Consider the following 25,039-nt stretch of genomic DNA (forward strand, 5'->3'; position numbering starts at 1 on the left):
TACATAGCAGGACACCCATATATCTATTGCTAAACAAAGTTAGAAACCCAGTTCTGAATTCAATTGTTGCGAAAAACCAAGCATGCGAGATTGAAAATTCTAAGGTCAGTTCTATTATATCGCATCAGTGAATAATTGTTTTCCTTTATTTATTTTTATGTGAATGTTAACTTATTTGATTTTTCAGATTCAGTTGCATGATGAACATGCCAATTTAAACAACCCAGTTGTCAAACAAGCTTTGATTTTGTTGGTTTTTAAGTATTATTTTTGCGTATATCTTTCATATTAACATGTTTGTTATGTTATTATATGTGTGTTTTATTGCAGGATGATGGTGATAAAAGTGTTGATATTATTTCTTATAGTGCAATGTTTAGTCCATACAAGTCTAATCTTCAATGTGAATTTAGTTAAGAGGTAATTTTAATGTTTATTTAATCTTTTTTTAACTTTAGTATTCAATTTTTGTCCTTTTTAAGGATCAGAAGTTTGAGACTCAAAGGAAGAGATCCAAGAGACTCTCTGAATGGAAATGGAGTGAGGTTATTAATTTAGACAATTCTGAGGACAATGAAAAAGAAGAGGAATTAGAAGATACTACCGATTCAACCACAAACCAGAAAATCCGATTAAAAATAATTCGAGTGTCAATTCAGAAGAGGAACGAATTTCATGCAGTCTAATATGAAATCTATCAAGTGTTTTTATGTTTTTTTTTTATTTTAAGTTGTTATGTTTGATCTAGACGTATGAATAAAGTTTATTTTATATTTGAACTTTACTTTTGGTGTTAATATAATGCGGGACCATATTAATAAAGTTCAAAATAAAGTTAGTATCATAAATTTACAAGTCAACTGAACTTATATAAGTTAATATTCTAAAGTTGCAATAAATAGATATTGTAGTTAGATATAGTCAAGTTGGAATTATAAAATATTGCAGTTATTCTTGGATATTAATATAATAATTTGTATTTCTTAATTAAAAAAATAATAAAGTAATAAACTTTAAAGCTAAACTAAAAAACTGAACTTACTATGATATAAAGCTAATCAAGATATAAACTCTTAACATCCTATTTTTTTTATAAAAACTATTTTTAAAATTTATAAAAATATAAATTTTATATATACATATATAAACGAAATTTAACAATTAAAGTTAAAGGTGTAAAACGTACTTACGAGTCAACTTCTATTTTCTATTTTCTATTTTTTATTTTTTATTTTTAAAAACAAAAATTTTAAACTTTAAGTTTATTGGATGAGTACCATGTGAATATTTAAAAAAAAAAAGTCATGAACTTTAAAAAATAAAATTATAAACTTTATTATCTAACCAACAAAATGAACTTACTTTACAACTAGAACAACTTATCTTTTATTTTTTGTCATTTGACTTTTATTTTTTTATTAAAAAACAAAACTTTACATGTGTAAAACAGGTTTTTACTTTATTTATAAACAAAACATTTTGTTTTTATAAAAAAAAAATATTTATTTTATAAACTTTTTTTGTAACAAGTGTTATAAGTAAAATACTCCAGAAATTTACAATCATTACTAGATAAATACTAAATTGTGTTGCAAATTTGTAGGAATTATAAGTTCAATTATATTGTTATAGATAATATTAGTCAGTTTCAAAAGAATTATTTATCAACTTGACTAGATACATAGTAGATTGTGTTGCATGTTTTTAGAGATTATAAGTTCAAAGTAGACTCATATAGATAAGATTAGTTAGGAACTAAAAATTTGAACTTAGTATGATATAAAGTAAGATATAAACTCTTAACATCCTATTTTTTTTTATAAAAACAATTCTTGAAATTTTATAAAAAAAATATAAATTTTTTATATCTGTAAAAAACGAAATTTAACAATTTAAGTTAAAGGTCTAAAACGTACTTACGAGTCAAATACTATTTTTTATTTTTATAAAAACAAAATTTTAAACTTAAAGTTTATTGGATGAGTACTATGTAGATATTTAAAAAAAGTTATGAACTTTAAAGAATAAAATTATACTTTATAATTTAACCAATAAAATAAACATACTTTACAATTATAACAACTTACCTTTTATTTTTTGTCTTTTGATTATTATTTTTTATAAAAAACAATATTTTTTGTCATTTGATTATTAATTTTTATAAAAAACAAAACTTTACATATGTATAATAACACTTATGACATATATCCACCACAATATTGTTAGTATAAATATTATGTGAATAAGAAAACTACCAGAAACGAGTGCCGCAATGCAAAGTGTCGCCACCGCTGCATCGCGCCGGCACCCTACTAGTTATAATATTAAAATTACTATTCATTAGCTTCTAGTTTTAATATATGTATAATATAATATTAGGGTTTTTGAATATAATATTTAAAGTTTAAACCCAATCTCGTTCTAGCGGTTCTTTAAACGGACCCATCGGTTATAACTGGAAGCAACCGGGAACCGTTTTCTCCCAAATTTAAGAACAGTAACCTGACCCAAAATACAACAATACGGTTCAGATCTGACGGTTCTGGTTTGATTCCCCGGTTCTGACAGTTCAAAACCGTAAATTGGTCAGCCCTAATTAATTGCTAAGAACGACTAATTTTGGCAAAAAGTGTAGATACTCCTTTAGATGGATAGCAGTCTCATTTTTCTTTAAGTTCGAAGATATATTCTACTTGCATTTGGTGATTTGTTGATAAGAGTAAACGTTTTTTTTTTTTTTTTTTTTACTACCAAACTCCTATAAAAGGATCAAGTTGGGTTATTGCTCCAAACACCCAACTTAACAAAAATAGAACGACCATTTTCAACTTCAAGACCAACTGTTGAGTGTTGATGAAACTAAGGGGGTGTTTGGCCTAGCTTTTTTAACAAAGCTTATAGTTTTTTTTAGCTTTTTTTACAAAATAAGCTTAATTTGATGTTTGGTTTAGGTTTTTAAGCTTATGCTTATTAGCTTATATAAGCTAATTTGAAGAAGCTTATTTGATGATGGTTTTTTAACTTATTTGAAGAAGACTTCTTTGTGTAAGGGCAAATGATATAAATAAGCTATAAGCTAATCCAAACACATTAAAAAGAGCTTATCAAATGATAGAAAATAAGCTATAAGCTACTTTAAAATATAAGCATAAGCCAAAAAATAAAAACTAGGCCAAACACCCCCTAAATTTTTAGCCGGTGTGAACAAAGTGAGATCAACTCTTCCTAATCGAGGCAACAAAGGTATAATTTCGAACATTCATATGAATTATATAAACCAAAAGATATCAGATCTGCTAGTGAACAAATTGAAAAAGATAGTTTAAAAGATATTCGCATAATCAACTTTGGACTTTAGTTACACGTGTTTTATCTAATAACCGGTAAACTCTAGATACCATGAGCTCTCGTCACGCGAATAACCCGACCCGGTAATCCGCAACCCACCCCATAGAAATCATCTGCTTCCTTTTCTTTATAATCCCCCAACCATCTTCTTAATTTCTCATACTAAATTATTCGATCATCTTTCAAAAAAAAATATATGTATATATATATATTCTTCGATCTATCTTTAATCTTGCCGTTGAGGGAGGAGACAGAGTTTTTCGGTAAGTTCTCATCTTCTTTTTTAATTTGTTTTCGATCAACATAATAAAGATCTATTTATTTATTCGATTTGATTAATTCTTACGATCGATCGTCTGTACTGATTAACCGCTGTTGATTCGATTGTTCGATTGGATCGTGATGAATGTTTTTGATTGCGCGATGATGAATTGTTAGTTAGGGTTTCATTAGCATATGTTTTTTAGGTTAATTTTAATTTTAAAACGATCCGTGAATCCTTCATTATTTTTTTCAATTCAAGCCCATACTCACTACTTCTTTTATTGATTTCCAAAACCACAGAAAACTCAATGGCCGGTGATGTCTATATATTTACGGGAGCTAACGACAATTATGACGTTTCTCTAAGCTTTAATTATACGCAAAGGTATGCTTATTATGCTTATATTCTTCATAATTTAAGTCAATATTCATGTGCAACCATTTACACGCGTTATAACAAATGCTACTAAAACTTAATCAAAAGAGTTGAACTTTGTATCGGATTGTAGAGCATTTTGCGTTCATTAGATATCAGTTAGTTAATTAATAAAACATTCTATTAATGTTTGGTGTATAGGAACTGTCTTGACGCAAGTTCGTGAAATTATGGTAACTATTATATTTTCAAACTGTCATCTCATTCGTTTTATATCGTGTCATAGCGTGGGAATACAACACATCCCTCTACCCACAAGCCAAATTTGCATATGGGTCCGGACACATTGATCCTATAAAGGCCTTAAATCCAGGACTGGTATATGAGACATCTTTTCAAGAATATCTCAAGACATGGTGCAACCTCACAAATGCTAATTGTACCGTGAAGTTGTCTCCCAAATAGATTAATTACCCGTCCATGGCAGTTCGAGTAGAAGTGGGAGTTGCGGTTTCAGAGTCATTTCCAAGAACGCTAACAAATGTTGGTGCCAGTTCAACTTATGTTGCATCTATAGAGGGAGACACCTCAAAGTTGCGTTTCAAAGTGGATCCCAACACTTTACGATTCACAAAAAGGAACCAGAAGATGAATTTCGTGGTGACTGTTAAAGGGAGCAAAATGAAGCCCTCCACTATAAATAGCGCGTCTCTAGTGTGGACTGATGGTGTTCACAGAGTTCGGAGTCCTATCGTGGTTTACACCAGGTCCGATGGAAAAAGTGCGTCACATTTTTCTAGACCTCACATCGTATTTATGTTAATCCCCTTGATGATTATTCACTTGTTCTTAACCAGAAGATGAATTTCGTGGTGACTGTTTAAGGGAGCAAAATGAAGCCCTCCACCATAAATAGCGCGTCTCTAGTGTGGACTGATGGTGTTCACAGAGTTCGGAGTCCTATCGTGGTTTACACCAGGTCCGATGGAAAAAGTGCGTCACATTTTTCTAGACCTCACATCGTATTTATGTTAATCCCCTTGATGATTATTCACTTGTTCTTTTCTTTTTTAGATTAAAAAACGATATTGTTGTTCATATATTCCAGATTTCTCAATTTACCTTAGACAGTTTTCTCACTATGGTGTGCTTGGATTTGGTGTCATTTAGTCATTATTCTTACAACTTTTGGGTAAATGTATAATAGCATAATACGCAGGATGGGGGTGGGGGCAGGACTGACGAAAATAGAATAACATTTATCGCGGATACATCACTAATCCAGCTCAAGTGTAGAGGCTCAAACGGGTCAATTAGCATTTGTGTGAAAATAGAAATTATACATAAAACTTTAAGCTAACCTAGAGCTTTATCGAAGCAGTCTTCTATATACAACACGAACCCATGTCCCTCCACACATTGGAAAAAGGATAACCATGAACCCAACGGCTAATCCACCACGTCTCAAACTCATTTGAGTAGAAGTGCTACTGTTGCCACCTTGTGAGCCAAAGCTGAAGTTTGGCGCAAACATCTAACACATTGCAGATTTGTATTTTAGTTTCTTCGCCTTATTAAACACATATTTATGTTTTTGCTGTTGAATCAAACAAAAAAAATCGTCTTACAAAGTGTATTTTTTAGATGCTAAGTGCACTTATCAATGTGGGCTTTATAGACCCAGTGTTTGGAACTTTGGATGTCGAGATAATATTGTTCAGTAATATTGTTTGGCTGGAATAAAACTGCCTGAATTGCCCGGCTTTTTGATCTAACAATGTAATTGGAACATTAATGAAGAAAAGTCGAGAAACAAGACGTGCACAGTTGTATTGAAAAATAGATTGTTTTATTATCTTGATAACAAAACCCCTCTATTCAAATGTAGTTGGTTCATCATGTTCATTTCTTTAACAGCCATAACTACTCTAAACTTGTTTGAAGTGTTAGTCTGCTATGGCATGTTTGGACACAGGTCTTCTGTTTATGAGTGATGAACTTTTATTTGAAAAAAAGGCTTCAAAAATCTACTTCAAAGAGTTCTTTGTAAAAGAGTGGAACCTTTTTGTAGACCAAATACCTGCATCATTTCATACATTCAAATTCATTTTATGTATCAATTATTGCTTTTTTAACTTATAGTTACATTATTAACTGGCATAAATCAAATTCCAATTGCTGACTGGCAACAGCTTATTTCACTAACATTTAACTAAATAAACAGTCCCAAACACCCCCAAATGCAAAAGGCAGATCAACAGTCTTGATTAGCAATCCCAAACACCCTCTTGATACTTAAATTGTAATTACAAGTGGCAAAATGGGCGGGTCAATGTTTGAATATATCTACATCATAGTAGTTTATGTATTTATGTTTATGCTGTTGGTTTGCTTTTTTCTGATGTACTTTGGCTCAGTTTCAAAAATAATAATAACTCGTATTAAGCATTCCGCGTTGCGGCGGGGACGTAAAACCGTGATAAATAGCATCAATGTCACACTACAGCCAACGACCACCAACACTGAAGTTGTGGCGTCTTAATGTTGAGAAACTAAACCGACATATAAGAGAAAATAATAACTAACTCGATTTAGGACTCGCGCATTGTGACAAACTTGTTAAACGGAAAAAAAATAGACGACGTAAACACACTGAACCACACACGTACATTGCGCCATGTTAACTCGCAAAATTTAGAACGAATCGTATAAGAAAACGTAAAATCGTTGAACCCCACTCACACACACATTGTGCCGTGTTAGCTCGTAAAATTTAGAACTAAACGTAAAACGAAAAATTTTGCAAAATATGAAAAATATAGGGGATCAAAGTTGAAAGTAAAAAGTTATTAGGTTAAATTGAAAAAACTAAAAACTTTTGGATTAAAACTATAAAATCAAGTAGTTCGGGTTTAAAAAGAAATATCAATTTTTTTTTTTTTTTTTGAAAAATCCCCAAAACATGGGGTACAACACCTCAAAGCAATAACTTGTTGCTAATTTATATTATGTAAATAGTGGAATCAGATGGTTTTTTAAGTATCCAAATATTGATTTACAAAATGGTGTACGGTTGTTATTATTATGGGCTGGAAAGTACATGTAGGAGGGGAGGGGCACGCTTTTTTTTTTTACATTCCCCAGAATCAAACTCTCCGTTCACACTTCACATCCTAAATTCTCAATCTCAAAACGGTAACCCTAATTCCCGATCTTAAAACCACATCCTAATTCCCAATCTCAAAACAGTAACCCTAATTCCCGATCTTAAAACTGTCAGTACTCCAAATCAGATCCAAATTAGCAAACATGGAGATCGGAACTCCATCCGCTGACGAATCCTCGGCAACAATGGCGGAATTGATGCTGATCTGAACTCCATCCGCCGAGTAATCGTCAGCAACATAGGAGTTTTCATGAAGAATTGGCGACCTAGTACTTAGTTTTCAGTTGGTATCATTTTAAACATATGCATGTTGAGAGTTTGTTTGTTTTGTGGTTTAGACATACTAGATCTTGCTTAATGGATATTACAAGTTAGTTGTATTGTGGATTTTAAAACATGTTCTATAATGTTTCGGTAATTTTTTTCTTTTGCATTTTTTTAGTAAAATAGGATACTTTTAGTTTTTTTTTTCATTTTAACTGTTCCGTTACAAATTTGTTACAAAAAAATTTAACTATTCCGTTACAAATGTGTTGCAAGCATTAAAATAAACCACTTAAGAAGTACGTAGGAAATGCGTTGCAAATTTTGTGACACAATATTTTTGTAGGAATTGCGTTAAAATTTGCGTAGCAATTGTGTAGTAAATAGTTTCCGACGGAGCTTTTTCCAACATCGACGTTTTGTTGCAAATGCGTAGCAAATCCGAGTTTGCTGCGCATTTGTGACGGAAAAGCTTGTTAGAAAATGTCAAATTTCTAATAGTGGGTATTGAAAGCCCTCCCAATGATGAACTTTCATAGCACACATAAATTCAACTATTGTTAGGGTTGTAAATGAACCGAATGTTCAACGAACAGTTCGTGAACTGTTTGGTGGGAAATTCGTTTATGTTCATTCGTTTAGTTAATGAACGAACACAAGCAAGATATTTTGTTCGGCTAACTCAATAAACGAATACGAACAAAGGTCTCATTCGCTCGACCGCGTTCGTGATCGTTCGGTAATATGTTCTTTTACGTTCGTGTTTGTTTGTTTATGTTAATTTGTTTAACGTTTTTTATGTTTTTTAGTATTTCACTTTACCCTCTTAAGTTTTACCCTCCTCCTAAACATTAGTTAATAATTATGTTTAAAAAACAGGTAAATTATAAACCCTAATCTAAATTATGAAGAAGTTGGACACAAAAGTCATTTTTTGGGATATGTGTAACTAACTTTGGATAATTATGCTTTAAGTTAGCTAAATTTGATTTATCGTAAGGTGCTTGTAGTAGTAGACTTCTTGTGTCTTGTGTCTTGAATTTTTGATTTACCATTTAATGTTTGTATTTGACAAGTTGTGTTTGATGTTTAAAGTTGATGTTGCTTTTTTCAAGTTTAAGAGTTAATTGCCAAAATCGTCCCTGAGGTTTGAGCACATTTGCCATTTTCGTCTAAAATGACACTTTTGTACCATTTTGCCCCCCCACGTTTGTAACTTTTTGCCATTTTCATCCAAACCACTAACTTAGTTTATTTTTTCTGTTAAATTGAATGATATTTGGATGAAACTGGCAAATATAAACCACATGGACGATTTTGGCAATTTACTCAAACTCTTTTTAATTTCTTTTATTTAGTTAATTATACATGCAATTTTTTTATGAAAAAAATAATAGTTTTGTTACATTTTTTTTATAAATTTTCATCTCCGGTGACAAAAAATCCGGACATTACTTTAGAGCATCTTCATTGCCATCCCAAATTACTGTCTGGTTGTAGGTGGAAGAGAGAGGAGAGATGGAAGAGAGATTGTGAGACGTCCAGATTTTTTGATGAAAGTCTTTCATACACGTTGTAAGGCTATTAGAGGGGATCAAACAAACACATGTTTTGTAAGTGATCGAATTAACATGAATGAATGATTTGGATAAAACAAATATGTACACAGGCTAAATTGATATGCATTGAATCATTAACCTTGTTTAAAACAGATGACTCTAATTTTTAGGTTGTGAACCGGCTGTTTTTTTTAACTGACTTAACACACTGGTGCATGACCTATTTGTTGGGTTAATCGATTCGTTTTCACGTCACGTCAGCGGGTCAGGGGTAGCGGGTCAGGAGCTGTATTTAATCACATGTTATTTAGAGTTTGTGGAAGACTTGGTAGTACCGAGTTTATTGGGTTGTGAATCGTCTGACTTGTTTCTCATGTCCTAGTTTTTAGGTAGAGTAGTTTTTTTTTTTTTAATATTCTCACATATGTATGATGTATGGCTATTTATTGTTTTTTGTTTATTGAATACAGTATACACCCATTATTTTCATTCGAAACAACTTCTGCAAACTTTCTCCATCTTCATACATATTTACATTTAAACCTTCTGTGTATTTACATTACATACATAATTGTGAGTGTGTGTTGAGTGTGTATTTGGGGGCCCAACAACACTATACTACCCGTAAGTATTTACATACATAATTATAAATTTTATAACATAATAATAAAAAAAATTGCATGTATATTCTTTTTTATTATATATGTGACAAAATTAATTAAATAAAAGAACTTAAAAATAGTTTGAGTAAATTGCCAAAATCGCCCCTGTGGTTTACATTTGCCTGTTTCATCCAAATATTATTCAACTTAACAGAAATAAACTAAGTTAGTGGTTTGGATGAAAATGGCAAAAAGTTACAAAAGTGAGGGGCAAAATGGTACAAAAGTGTCATTTTGGACGAAAATGGCAAATGTGCCCAAACCTCAGGAGCGATTTTGGCAATTAACTCCAAGTTTAATAACCATTTGTGTTCGTGACCAGTGTTCACGGATAACTGAAATTCCTTAACAAACGAACACGAACATAAACTTCTGTTCGACATGAGTTCGCGAACGGTTCACGAACATTTGGATTTCCTTAACAAACGAACACGAACATGGCCTTTACAGCCCTAACAATTGTATCTCATATAATGTATGGACGCTACATAAAAAAAAAACCCTATAAGGACGACACCTATAGGTGGGACATTGGTCGTCTCTATAGATCAACCTATAGAGACGACAAGTTTCAATAGGGTTTTTTGTGCTTTTTAAGCTGTGTTACTCTATTAGGATAACATGTCGTCTGTAAACGGTGAAAATAATTTGTTTTTGTTTTTTCTTATTCTCTAGTTTAATGAATTAAAAACCCTAAAAATCGTTTCAACTTATAGAGACGACAACTTTAAATATTTTTCTTTTGAATTTCTTTTATTAATGATCAATATATCTATGAAAAATAAAAAAAATTAGTTGTCGTCTCTAAAATGTTTGTCCGGTAAAAAAGATTTTTCATTTAGAAGGCAAAATTTACCATTCCACCAAAAAAAATTTGAAAAAAATGATCTAACCTATAAAGAGAACATTTCGTCCTGGGAAAAAATGTTTTATTTTTTTATACATGATTAATATTTCATTAAAAATAGAAAAAAATATTAATTTGTAGAGACGAGATGTCGTCCTTATAAGTCAAATTGAAAAAAAAATGATTTAACTTATAAAGACGACGTGTCATCCCCATAAGAAAACATAATTAATTTTGTTTTTTTTTTATTCTAGAATGGTAGTTAATTAAAAATAAAAAACTATTCATTTATAGAGATGACATTTCGTCCCTATAAGCCAATTTAAAAGAAAAATGATCTAACTTATATTTATTCTAGAATGGTAGTTAATTACAAATAAAAAACTATTCACTTATAGAGATGACATGTCGTCCCTATAAGCCAATTTAAAAGAAAAATGATCTAACTTATAGAAACGACATGTCGTTCCTATAGAGAAAAACATTTTGTTTTTTTATTCTAGAATGGTAATTAATTAAAAAAAAAAAAAACTATTCACTTATAGAGATGACATGTCGTCCCTATAAGCCAAATTAAAAGAAAAATGATCTAACTTATAGAGAAGACATGTCGTCCCTATAGAGAAAAACAATTTTGTTTTTATTCCGGATCATGGTTGCAAAAGTCGCAAGGCGATCCCTAGTCGGTCGATCGATCGTGGAGTTGAGAGTACCTGGCATAGGTAGAGAGTACTCGGAAAGTACTCGGACATGTTAAATTATAAAGAAATTAGTTTTTGAAAATTAAATATATGTCAAATAACATAAATTTACTAATATTTGTAACAAAATACGTGAGAATAATAATCATTCTTTGATATAATAGACATAAAAATATGTTTTATTTTTTATTTTTTAAGTCAAACTCGGGCCAAGTTGGCCTAATAGATCTGATTCTACCCGTGGTTGACCGCGTTTGAACAATTCCGAGTAATGAAGCGGAGTTGAAGAAAATCGTCTCAGTAGCCTAATTTGGAGCGATTACTCGGGGAGTACTCGGCCTTGAAGACATTGTTTTACAACCATGTTCCTAAAATAAAAATTATTCACTTTTAGAAACGACATTTCGTCCCTATAAGTCAAATTGAAAAAAAAAGTTCTAACTTGTAGAGACGATTTGTCATCCCAATAAGGTAAAACATTTCTTTAGTTTTTTTCTCGACTAATAAATAATTTAAAATAAAAAAAAATCCTTAAACCTGTGGTTAAAGGTTGGTATTTATAGCCGAAGAGTTAAAGAAGGAGATGGGCTGATGGGCTTATAGGTTAGACATCACCATCAATGAATATCCATTTGGTCCCCTCTAACACAATAGATAGAATTTGTAGATATAGAGAAACGATGGCGCATCGTGATTGGTTACACGTGGCCTGTCTAATGTACATGTTATTCGAGTTTGTCATCAGTTGTGAGTGGAGATCGTAGAGCAGTGAATGGCGCAGCTGATTGGCTACATGTCACTGTCCTTTTGTATTGTTTGTCCCCTGCACGATTGATCATCGGAGGATTGGTTGGGCAGAGCCTAGTGCACGATGATTGGCTACATGCTACTGCCACTTGTACCGGTTGTACTTTTATGAGCTGACATGGTTGCACGTACGCAGGCGGATCCCACGCAGGAACCTTGGAACAAGCTGAGTGTTTTATGAATTAAGTGTGGATATTGTCCTACGCGTGCATGGCTTGCGCGATATTTGGGACCACACCCCTTCAAGTCCCCGAGTCAAGTCTTGCTCCCATGCGCAAATGGTAAATGGGTGGAACTCTAGATCAGATGGGTGTTTTTATTTCTTATGGATATTTGCGGGCACATGCGCGGGTATGGTTTGACAAAACGCAACCTGGGCATGGTACTAAGAATGAGACCTCGGGGATGGTTTTTTTGGCGCATGTCGCTTGGTAATGGCATTTCCGGGGGAGAAATGCACACTTACGCATGCGGAAAATATTTTTTGAATAAAGGTGATGTGACGGCTAACACTTTGCAGGGGGACGACGAGTGTCACGTTAGGGTTGCTTTTCGCCTATGTCAGGAGAGTGGCAGTCACGCGCGCGAGTGAACCGCCGTTCCTCATTTGGCGCGTGACGTGTCGCACTCTGGTTGGACCCTTGATCCTAATGGGTTGCACGATTACCCATCCGATTAAATGCTATGTGTATAAATAGGCGAAATGGGGTTTCATTTCATCACTTCTCCAATTTCTCCATTTTCTCTCTCAATTCCTTAAAGGTATTCAAATCTTCAGGTGTGTTATTCACCTGTTCTTCGTTTTTCAACTTTTACGTTGAACCTTTCAAAGTGTTCTTCAAATCTTCGAAATATTTCCCAGACTCGCATATTCCGATAAATGTCTTCATCTTCCCATCTTGAAGAGACGGCGAAAGCGTCAGAGGCACAGGCTGCTGAGATGGTGCCAATTAAGTGGAAAGAATCAAAGTTCGAACAGATTGTAGATGTGTTTGAGTTGCTATCGAGCTAGAGTGTTGTTTTTCCAGCAAAGGGCCAGACATATGTGGATACGCCGGCTGGTATGATTACCTTATATGCCGATATCTTCGGTGATGACATATTACGGCTTCCATATATCCCATTGATTCCACTAGGCATAGTGTGCCTCAGACATTTTGAATTTTGTTGTCAGTCACAGGGCGTGGATCCGGAGGTGTCCAAGTTACGGGCTTATTATCATTTGTAGTGCACACAAGGGTTCTACTCTTTTAGGTTGCTCCATGGTGCGAAGAAGATACCGTCGACCCTTCCGAAGAGTTTTGGCTTGAACAGATGACTAACAACTTTATGCTCCCCTGCTTATATGACCTATGTAGTCCACAATACTACCTCCAAAGCTACACTTGGATCTATTCACAAATAACTTATGCTTTCTTAGCAATAATTGAAGATCATGTTGGAAATTAAGGCCCTTGATCGAACACTAAAACACCAGATTGAACGAACTCCGCTCGACTCTTTTAATTATTAAACCAAAGCACAACAAATTACAACAGACCTAGCTATCTATTTACACTATTATACTAGACTCTTCTAATCATAGCCTAACTCAAACTCTTTATATAAATAAATAAACTCTTAGATAAACCATATTAATCGAATTTAAAACCAACAATTATCCTGTATTTAAATATATAAACCTCAATATATAATTCACCAAGAATTATCCATAACCTGTCTTAGTCTTTATCTACTTAATTCAAGATTAACGTCATCCAAACTGATGAGATAAACTACACAAGAAAATTATCCAAAAACTTACTGGAAACTATGCGCTACTCACGTCCTAAACTAAAGGACACTGAAAGCTGAAAGTACAACTGGAAAAAACATTGAAAAATAAACTACGTGAGGACATGGAAATGTGGGGATAAAAGGAAGACATGATGGCATGAACTTCTTTCTGATGGCACGTGCATGCGTTCACTAATCGACCCATTCGTTGGAGTGGGTCTTACCATCTGACCCAGTTGAGTTGAGCAGCCACTGGAGTGTTGGTTGTAGCAAACGGGTCAGTTAACCGATATACATCAGATATCATCAAAGAAAACCAAGACAACTGTTACATCAAGGACTCATAGTTGTTAATAGAGGCTATAGCGACCGCTATAGCGCGCTATGTAGCCATGCGACCAAGTGTCGCTATATGGGTCTTGGCGATGTATAGTGAAGTTAGCGACAGGCTGGTGCCCCGCGCGGGCCCGGGTTTTCGGAGATGCATTCGTGTCCGCAGGATGCGGCACGCACGAGTTCAATTAAATTCCAGTTCAGAAACTCATAAAGCTACAATGGAGTAGTAAAGACTTTAGCTTATAAACAACCACTTACTTTGTTCACACACCAATGTGGGACAAAGTATTTACCACCTTTTGAGACTTTCATTCACACACCCAACATATAAGTCCTAAATTTTTGCTACTAACTATTAGTTTTTGTTAAATATACATGTAAAATAGCATATATACAAGGGTATTTTGATGTAATATACATATAAAAATTTTCAAAATTCTTTTTCTAGTGTAATCGCTATATATAAAATAGCCGTCGCTATTCGCTACGTAGCCTATAGGTGCCTTGTCGCTATTTGTCGTTATTCGCTATCGACAACTATGCAAGGACTTAAAGGTGTCATTATTCCACAATGTTTTAAAAGGAGCAACTGTTCCATTTTCAACCGGTACAACTAACCCCTTAAAGTTTAAACAATTACAAATTAAGTCCCATTTATTCTTAACTACCATAACATATTCCCTTTTATTTTGAGTTGGTGAAAGAGATCAAGAAATAGTGAACAAGGATGGTTGACTTTGGGCTAGGCCTAGTGGGGTTCCCAATAAGACCATTTTGTTATCTTCTTCAAAAAGTTTCGAATCCAAAGATCGGTCTATAGGGAGATATGTTAGCCGGTTGAGGGAAAGATCCTGAATCGTGTATCTAAGAAACAAAACGAGCGATGGTTTAGCGAGACTGAAGCATTCAGTAACCATAAAGATGCACAATCAGCATCAACAAATAAGTATTCATTCCATTTCCGACGAATAACCAATACACAAACAACAAGTAGTATCAGAGCTTACACAATGACTTCCTATACTTCAATCGCGGGTGAACTCAAGGTCCCCCAAGTATAGCGTTCTCAATATCTTCTCTACTTAATGCATAGCTAAATCTCCTCTCGACGTCTTTATCAAGATTTCCTGGCCCGCTCTTTAAGTACCTACATTTCAAACTCTGTTTACTATCAAAATTCCAACTTCAAATTCAAAATTTCATGCAAGATTCTTATCGTATCTTTCATATTTGTAACCGTTCATGCTATATAAAAAATCTGTTAATGGGTATTACCCGTAGACAATTTAAATCATAATACTAGAATTCATGACATTCTGAGGCACAAAAATGCCACAAGAACAAACAATTACACATCTAAGCCCCAACACAGGCGATTAACGCACAAACTCCAGAAGGGTTCTACTAGAATGCCAAAAGTTATAAAAAATCGGAAGTTAAGATCATGAATCTATGACTAATGCGATTACCAGATGTCAAACGACAAAAATAACATAGAGTGATGTTAAACACCAAAATCATACTTACTAAAGTCCAAATCTTTGATCATATAAGCATCAAGAACTTCAAAATATGATGAATAATGCATATGGACATATAATCACTACTTACATGGAAGGAACAGAGCTAAATTAAGCACTATAATACTCATATCAATGCAATGCAGGTGCTAAAGATCTACTAGCAGTACAATTGAATCCATATCAGTGACCATTTATAGGATGTTAAACTGGAAACTTACAGACATACATCAGAAAGCTCAATAACCAGACATAAAAAAGTTTTTTGAATCCCTGTGTTTTAGTGACCATTTGTTTTTTGAGTAGATTACTTTTTGAATCCCTGTGTTTTAGTGATTTTAACCATATGAATCCAAAATCAAAAAGTTTAACGCTTTGAGTCCCTTACCGCTCATTTTATAACGTTTTGAGTCCAATTTTTAACACTTGTACTTTTGATTTTGGACTCAAGCGGTTAAAACCACTAAAACACAGGGACTCAAAACGTTATCAAATGAGCGGTCAGGGAATCAGAGCGTTAAACTTTTTGATTCTGAACTCAAGTGGTTAAAACCACTCAAACACATGGACTCAAAAAGTAATTTACTCTTGTTTTTTTTATTTTCCGGTTAAACCAAGTAACACAACATGATAGTCAAAGCAGGGGCGAAGTATAGAAGGGGCGAGGAGGGGCGCCTGAGCCCCGAACTTTTCGCTCAATAGTGTTATATACGTAGTTCGTATAGAAATTTTTGGGTATATTTCGACCCCCTGGTTCTATACAAATTTTGGAGTATATACGTTTTCGACCCCCGTCGTTCGGGTCAAGCTTCGCCACTGAGTCAATGGTGAGTTAGTTAAAGCTTATCGTCTACCGTCTACGTGGCAGTGATGTGGCGGGGTGTTATGCATTTTTTTAGTTAAACCACAACCGTTAGTCTAAAGCTCAATAACCAGACATAAAAAAGATCAATATGCAATTAAGCACTCATAAAACTATAAAATTAGTATAATTAAGAAGAAACCTGATATAAAGGTCTGTTAAATCAAGCGACAGTTTTGCATGCCACTCAGTTTTTTCAATAAACCAAACAGCTCTATCATCACTCTTCTGAAAAAACCCTAATTGCTTCAACCATCCCTCGATGCAAGGCAAGCTGTGCGAGTACAACGGCTTCTTCTTGTCGGGCAAATTCTTAAGCCAGTCGTCTTCAACGGCGGTGATTTCGGTCTCTTCAGATGCCGATTTTGATAAAATTAAGGTTCTTCTGTTCGTTCTTAATGATGTTGAAAAACTAGAAGATGGAAATGAAATTGGGGAGAATGAAGAAAGATGTAAATTTGTTGTGTTGAATCGAGTGGTTGAAGAGATTGAGGAAAGTGTTAAAGTTTCCATTTTTATGGAATTAAATTAAGGGGTTTGTTCTTCAATGGAGATTTTTGCAGATAACGATGCGGTAGGAGGTGGAAGACGGGGTGCGAAACGGCGTCGTAAGAGTGTCTACGAGTGTGGGTTAGGGGTTTAAAGATAAGGATTGGTTTGGCTTGGGATTGGTTTGTGATGTAGTGTGTGGTACGATAAATGAAGATCAAACACGTTAATTCTACGAATACCCGTGTAGTTCTTCCCCAACCCTAAAATTCAACCCAAAGGGCACAGAATTTGAAGTGAAAAATCAGTTTTCTCAAAATTCAAGTCTGACCTTTTCATTATCTTTAGCAACATATAAATAGAGACTGAAATTTGAAAATGGGCCTAAAACACACTTGGGCCAAAAACTAGAACAAAACAAAAGTCCAAAAAACCCACTAAAAAACATAAAACATAAAATAACTCATGGAAATAAGCGTTTTTTGGCCCGGACGGTTTGCAGCAAGATAGAGCTTGTTCTCACGTTCGAATCGCCTTGTCGCACGTCCCAAACGGACCCCCGTAGCCCAAGTTAGAGCCATTTTAGTGAGGCCCCTTTTGTTACGCGGTCTTGGGCCTCCAAATACAAAATAGCCCGCTCCTCTACACTTGGGCCTGCATCAGTTTGGCTTGGCTGATGGCTTCACCTCTTTGGTTTGTTGTTAGTTTGTAATTATATTACATGGAAAGTTAAGTTTATATTAGATTTTGGATCTAATCAAACTCGATAGGTAAGGCTTGAAATCGGGGTCGTTAAGTTTATATAAGATTTCGGATCTAATCGTCTTTGGCTCAAGCTCCCTGAACCTTGGCTCAGGACTTTTATCGAATCAATCTTGGATAGTTCACGAGTTGTGAAACTTATTTAACTTGATAAAAATAAAAATCTAAATAGTGTTATAACTAAAATCAATAGTTATGACAAAAACTTTATGTTTATACTTATTTATTATTGTGCATGCATTACTTTTCAATATTGTAAAGATGTTTATACCATGGTTGTAAAAGTCGTTACACGCTCCCTAATCGGTGGATTGGGGAGTTGAGAGTACTTGGCCTAGCCGGAGAGTACACGGGGAGTACTCGGAGATGCCAAATTATAAATAAATTAGTTTTCAGAAATTAAATATATGTCAAATAACAAATAAAATTCACTAATATTTAACAAAATACGTGTAATTGATATTCATTCTTTAATAAGACAGACATAGAAATTATGTTTTATTTTATTTTAAGTCAAACTCGGCCCGAGTTGACCTATTAGATCCGATTTTGGCCAATGTTGACCGCATTTGATCGATTCCGAGTATTAGTCGGAGTTGAAGAAAGTCGTCTCGGCAGCCTACCTTGTAGCTACTACTGAGAGAGTACTCAACCTTAAAGACCTTGTTTTACAACCGTGGTTTATACGAAACATACTAGGTGTGAATAAGGGTGTGAGAAGGTACCACCTCAGCCTTTGGCTAGGTGTGGGGTGTGGCCACCGAGATTCCAAGCATTTTGTGAGGTTAATTGATTTGGAAAAAAAAACGTCTTCACACTGATGACCACTACACCCCTTTAAGTAAGTGAATGTGAGTGTCTCTTCTACATACGTGACACTAAGATGATATTTTTTGATGATATTTTTTTTCTCACTTGCTTGACCATTACGGATGATTTTAGCGTTAACCACTAGTGTGAGCTTTAAAGCAAAATTTAGTACATAAATTATGTGCACCACTTTTTTTAACGGCTTAAATCAAACTATACTTGTCTTTACGGGATTTGAACTCGCAATCATTTGGTTGATAAATACATCACTTTACCAACAAACTATCCCCTTAGACAAATACACCATTAAATATACAAATCAAATACGAAATGTACATAAATAAAATATTAAAAAAACTAAAAAAAAATGTTGTCTAATAATGAATTTTGTATTTATGATGCCACAGATAAAAAAAGGTGTATATTTTTTAACATAATAATATGCATATTTATAAGTTTAATATCGTTTAGAGTAAATTGTCATTTTAGTCCTTAAGTTTTTGTCCAAATTGTCATTTTAGTCTATATAGTTTTTTTCTCCTCTAGGTACCTGACTTTTCCTTTTTCTTGTCATTTTAATCACATTGTCAGGTTTTAATCAGGGGTATTTTTGGCATTAAATTATTATGAGGTTTATATATTATATTGTAAACTACCCTTGGTTATCACTACATAACAGTTATGCCAAAAATACCCCTGGTTATAACCAGATTTTTAGACTAAGTTAGGCAATGTGATCAAAATGGCAAGAAAATGAAAAAGTCAGGGATCTATATGAGAAAAAAAAACTATTTGGACTAAAATGACAATTTGGATCAAACCTCAAAGACTAAAATGACAATTTGCTTATTCTTAATATTTTGTAATAAAAACTTTGTTTATGTTTTATGTAATCAATACTGATGTATTCCAACATCATAGTATATATCAACTAAGAAAAGGTAAGAAGTGCATATACCTCGCTTTAGATGACATAACCACTTTTTCTATGTAACTGTGACATATTTGATGTCTGTAATTTAAATCATAATACAGAAAACATAATTCACAACATAAGTAGGTATAATGATTGTGACATGTTGTTTGATGTCTTTTTCATTAGAATATATTAAACAGTTAAATTCCTATATGTTCAGTTGATTATGTTCAAGAATATAATAAAGCCTTTTTAACATAATTCTGTCTGAATCTAAAGATAATTCTATTTGTTGTTTAAGAATTTACATGTGAAAAATATTAATAAATTACATCATTACCCTCCACTGTATTTTGTTTATTTTATAGTTATATTCCTAAAATTAGTAACTGATGAAGGGTAGCCCAAACCTAAATAAAATAATTAAAAATACATGATAGCTTGAAGGGTTAAAAGGTTCAAAGGTTTAAAACCTGGGAACTGAGCTAATGCAGCACGTACAGTCAGGGCCGGCCCTGAGAATTCATGTACCCTGTTCGAGCTCGAAAAAACGTGCCCTTAGGGCCGCCCAAAATTCTTTATTTTATTAGTTTTTAGAAAATATTTGGGTATTGGGCTCATTAACCTAATGGGCTAAATAGTTTAAACAACATGATTTTTTTTAAGTGGGCCTATGTTAATATTTTTTGGTTATACCCTATTAAATTTTTTTTTACATATATAATATCGGATTTTTTTTTTTAAATTACGTGCCCTACGAAATCAGGGGCCCTGTTCGGTTATCCTCCCCGCCCTCCTTAAGGGCCGGCTCTGCGTACAGTAATCAGTCATGTCACTGGTTACTTGAACAACTCTCCCAGCTGTAAAAGTAGAACGAGTGCACAGAGTGTAGTCTTTTATCCGCAGGTCCAAACGCTTCAACCCCTAAAAGGGTAAGTCCTCCACTGCAAGCATGGTTCACTAGTCCATGTTTTCCTCTTTGGGCGAGATCTTCTCCTATAAAATGACACTTCATTTAGTGCTGAAGGACATTCCGATCAGCTCTGATTCCATTGGGATCTCTGGTCTTCCTCCTCGAGTACTTGTTTCATGCAAGTCTCACTTCTTCACATTCAACACACACAACTTGACTGTTCTTGTTTCCGAGGTAGAACATACTTCAACCGGGGATCTTGAACAATCAACAAAGCATAACTAGTGAACCTCTCTCCACGTCTTGCAAACGTGGGGGGGCCCCACGACCTGCGTTAGGCAAATCAGAACCTTCCAACCCTTTTGCCTAACCAGCCTAGCTACTACCAATGGTCTAGTATTTGTTGCATCAACAAGTTAGCGCCCACCGTGGGGCTACGCCACTAATTTTCTTCAAAAGACCTAGTAATGTAGCTTCATTCTTGTTCAAAAGTCAGCATGTCGGAAGGTAAGTCTCCGGGAGAGGTAAACCAAATCCCACGTACCTCTACCCCCAACACTAGCCAAACTCATGTGGCTATACCAACGTCCATCTCAACACCAGGAAGCACTCCAACTGGAGCGACTTACCCCGAGTTTCTCACTTTCCAAACGCCGAACCCATCTCATTCTGGAGTACCATCCCCCAACGTTGGTGCTTCTAACACCCCTCACGTGTTGACCTTACTCCCGAAGGGGTTGCCAATATCTTTCTCGAATTAAGGTCTCTTCTTAACCAATACGTGAGTAGGGAAAGAGATAACGGAGTGAGGATCCGTCTGGATTATGACGAGCCAGAACCATCACTATCTCCTGGACCTCACGCTCTTCCTTTTGCAAGCTCGCAACCAACCGTGTCGAGGAATGAGGCTGATCCCAGCAATCCTCCTTCAAATCCTAACCCATATTTGTACACGAGGTCAGATCCAACGCTTTTTCCCCTCTTTTCTTCCCAACCAGTTGCAATCGGTGCTCCCTTAGGGCACGAACTGACTTTGGACCAGCTCCTATAATCTCCAGTAGCAAGCCTTCCACCCCGGCAACAACTACATGGGAACAAGCTTTGTCTGTGCTTCCCTGGGCACAAAGTGCCGTTATTAGCACTCATTTAGGGGTAAACTGCCCAGTTGCACCTGGAAGCCTTCAAGGCTTCAACCTTATGCCTTAGATGATGGCAAGCTTCCCATGGCAGCATTTTATTAATCAAGTGTTACCCACCCAAGGAAACAACAACAACAACAACAACAACAACAGCAACACAGGTGCAAGGGTGGAAGAGGATTTGGCCAAGCCATATATGCCAAGTAATTTGTCGTGTTTCTCCCAACAAATTGCTGATTATGATTTTCAAACAAAGATCAAGATGTCATCCCACATCAAAACATATGATGGAACTGAAGATCCAGAGGATCATCTCCAGATCTATACTGGTGTTGCTAGGATCGAGAAGTGGCCTAATGCTGAATGTTGTCTCATGTTCATGCTAACCCTTGTCGGGTCAGCCAGAATCTGGTTCAATGATTTACCTGCCAGAAGCGTTCGAAGCTTCGATGACCTTAGCAAAGGGTTCCTGGCCAACTTCTCCCAACAAAGGCGGTACGTTAAAGATGCCACGGTGATTTTCCAGATAAAACAAAGGGATGATGAGAGCCTTCGAGAGTTCATAGAAAGGTATAAAAAGGAAGGTCTAACGTATGTGGGGGCGGATGAAAAGATGAGAGTAGTCGGTTTCATGAATGCAATCACCTCCAAATACCTTACAAGGGATTTCAACAAGTCCCTACCCAAGACCTTGGAAGAAGCTCTCGAAAGGGCCGAAGCCCACATTAGAGAAGAAGAGGCTGTAGACATAAAAGAGCAAAGAAAAAGGGGATCTAGTTGGCGAGGCAACAGTCTAGCTAGAAAAAAGGGAAACTTCCATTCCTATAACAGATGCCAAAGGGGTTCAGAGCAACGAAGGTCTGAAGGCCGGAACCCTCCAAGCAGGAAGAAGGCCATGAACTTCACACCCCTTACCAAAACTCCCCAAGAGATACTTGCTACAGAGGAAGTGAAACAAAGCTTCCGACCTCCCAGACCTCTCCCTAAAAGTAAAAGGAATGAGAATTCCACCCAGTTTTGTGAATTTCATGAAGAGAAAGGTCACCATACTAATGATTGTTTTCAACTCAAAAAGAGGACTGAAGAGGTCGTCAAGTCCGGGGAGCTTGCCCACTTAGTAAAAGGGGTAAGGGACAAGATAGCCGAAGGCAAGAGCAAGGAAGTTAACATGGTGGATTTTGATAGAAAGGTTCCCTGCAAACGACAGCGGTTGGAAGCTTGAGAGCTTCAGTATGTTTGCTTCCCTCCAACAGAAAGGACCCACTCTCAAACCCCCTTGTGGTTAAAGCAACTATGGGTACACTAAGGACCAGCGGAGCATACATAGACACTGGTGCAGCCACTGAAATTATGTTTGAGAAGTTCTTCAACTATTTGAGAAATGAGGAACGTTCGATACTTCAACCCTCTGGAACCTCCATAAAAGGTATTGCTGACATACCCCTCAAGCCTTTAGGGCAACTAACCCTTGATGTCCGTTTCAGTGAAGGCAAGATGGAGAGAATCCAACCTCTCACTTTTGTGGTTATCAATATACCTTCCAACTATGATGTCATCATAGGAAGGCCAGGGCAGTGTGTATTCTACATGGATTTTTCTATTGGTCATGGCACAGTCAAGTTTCCTACCGAGAGAGGGATTGCAGCCCTTCGACCTACACAAGAAGCTTACATGGTGGAAGGGGAAAGTTCAAAAAATGAAGACGACAAACAAGGGCTGATCATAAACCCCAAATATCCTAAACAAAAGGGTTAATCCAATCCTTTCACAAGAAACTCTCTCGTACCATGAAAAGCTACTATTACACTATAGCGATGCCTTTGCTTGGTTCCCGGAAGACATGACGGGTATCCCTAGAAGCATTGCTGAACATGAGCTGAAGATACCACCCGATGTCAAGCCCGTTGTCCAAAAGAAGCGAAGTCTAGCACCCGAAATGTCACACCCCCAAAATCCACACGCGGAGTATCACCGCAGGAGGCGTGACATGACCAGGATCAAGCCACCAATCATATTGAACAATGTATATACATAAAGTGAATAAAATCCAACCACACAATATAATTGGTGTTCAAACATAAGTTATCAAATTCAAGTTAAACAGCGGAAGCATCAAAAGTAAAACCAAAACATAAGTTACAAGTTTAGCAAGTTTAACGTGGCACACACTGTCCATGTCCCACAACGACTCCTCCCGCTCCCATGCAAGCTCCATAGATACCTAACGACCTGCAAGGCATGTAACAACGAGTCAACAACAAAGTTGAGCGAGTTCACAGTAGGTGTTCGTTTTAAAGTAGTTTTTCAAGAACTATGAGTTTGTTTTCAACTATATGTTAATCAGCTTTCCTTGTTTTCCAAACCATCGGTGAGGGCTACCCCATGTTGTAAACCACTAGACTAGTTATATATATTGGCGTCCTTCCCAATTCGAGGACGGAGGTACGTATTCTACCCAACCGAGAACACGCAGGTTAAATGTAAGCGTCCTTCCTAAATCCGAGGATGGAGGTACGTATTCTTCCCAATCCGAGAATACGCAGGTTTAGTGTGGGCGTCCTTCCCAATCCAAGGACGGAGGTACGTATTCTTCCCAATCCGAGAATACGCATGTTAAGTGTAGGCGTCCTTCCCAATCCGAGGACGGAGGTATGTAGTCTATTAGTTGTGAATATACAGGTTTTGTCTTAGCTATTTACTCCTATTCCCAACCCACCAGGAATCCCATGCCTTAAGGGTGTGAACTCACCTTGGTTTGCTCGGTATGCTTAACTATGTGCTCACAAATAATTCAATCCAATCCTATAGTATGCATACGTACATATCAGCTATCATTCGCAAGATTCATGTTTATTATGCTATCATATAGTGTATTGAAACATCTTAACAGTTAATCAAGTTCATACTACCCATGCATAGACCACAACAGACAATAACAGTTCGTAGCAGACCAAAGTAACTCATACAGTCATAATACATGAAATCAGTGAAGACATCACAACCTACTGTTCAAGTGAAGTCCGTTGGCGAAACTCGTACTCGGCGAAACCCTATGTGACGAAACTCACCAGGTTTCGTCGTGTCAACATATGGTGAAACTCCTCATGTTTCGTCGGCATTTCTTGTGACGGAACTCCACAAGTTTCGTCGTTAACAATGTTTCGTCGAGTGCGCCATTTGTCGAATATGAAACAGTTAAGCACAAACATATACTAAAAACCCTAATCATCATCATCAGCCGTTTTACCATACTCATCAATCATACAGTTATCGTCCAAATTCAATAAACCTTAATTGTTATGCAGCATTATTCCATTAACATCACCATACTTAACATTCATTATGTTCCCTAAATCATAAAGCAACCGTATACGATCTAGCTTACACATATATGTATTCGATAACATGATCCATTCAACACAGGTACAATATCAACAGAAACATAGGCTCCAGTTAACAAACATGAATGAGTCTAGTTCCATGGATTTTCATCCTGCAGTTTCTAAACACATTGATTTGCAC

At 35.7% G+C, this 25,039-nt stretch overlaps 1 protein-coding gene and 1 long non-coding RNA gene across 3 annotated transcripts; one reads left to right on the forward strand and one right to left on the reverse strand.

Annotated features, from left to right (window-relative positions):
• Positions 1 to 3,572: 3,572 nt before the first annotated feature.
• Positions 3,573 to 5,117, forward strand: LOC110874508. Its single transcript, XR_002556004.2, has 3 exons — positions 3,573 to 3,611; positions 3,913 to 3,997; positions 4,275 to 5,117. It is a non-coding gene; the product is annotated as an uncharacterized LOC110874508 (long non-coding RNA).
• A 9,665-nt stretch (positions 5,118 to 14,782) lies between these two features.
• LOC110878178 lies at positions 14,783 to 17,153 on the reverse strand. 2 transcript variants are annotated; one of them, XM_035977495.1, is made up of 3 exons: positions 16,631 to 17,146; positions 15,114 to 15,253; positions 14,783 to 14,970 (listed from the first exon to the last, which is right to left on the reverse strand). In XM_035977495.1, exons 1-2 carry the CDS (start codon positions 16,999 to 17,001, stop codon positions 15,148 to 15,150), a joined length of 477 nt encoding a protein of 158 aa, XP_035833388.1. In that variant the 5' UTR covers positions 17,002 to 17,146; the 3' UTR covers positions 14,783 to 14,970; positions 15,114 to 15,147. The 2 variants fall into 2 exon arrangements, with proteins under 2 accessions (XP_035833388.1, XP_021982140.1); XM_022126448.2 differs by lacking the exon at positions 14,783 to 14,970 and having other exon boundaries at positions 14,994 to 15,253; positions 16,631 to 17,153.
• Positions 17,154 to 25,039: the final 7,886 nt, after the last annotated feature.

Source organism: Helianthus annuus, chromosome 9 (assembly GCF_002127325.2).
Source record: "Helianthus annuus cultivar XRQ/B chromosome 9, HanXRQr2.0-SUNRISE, whole genome shotgun sequence".
Taxonomy (NCBI): Eukaryota; Viridiplantae; Streptophyta; class Magnoliopsida; order Asterales; family Asteraceae; genus Helianthus; species Helianthus annuus.

Coding starts and splice junctions, on each gene's coding strand:
- LOC110878178 (XM_035977495.1), bottom strand. CDS start 17,001: ATGGAAACTTTAACACTTTCCTCAATCTCTTCAACCACTCGATTCAAC. Junction 15,254..16,630: donor TTAACAGACCTTTATATCAG/GTTTCTTCTTAA, acceptor TTTGAAATGTAG/GTACTTAAAGAGCGGGCCAG.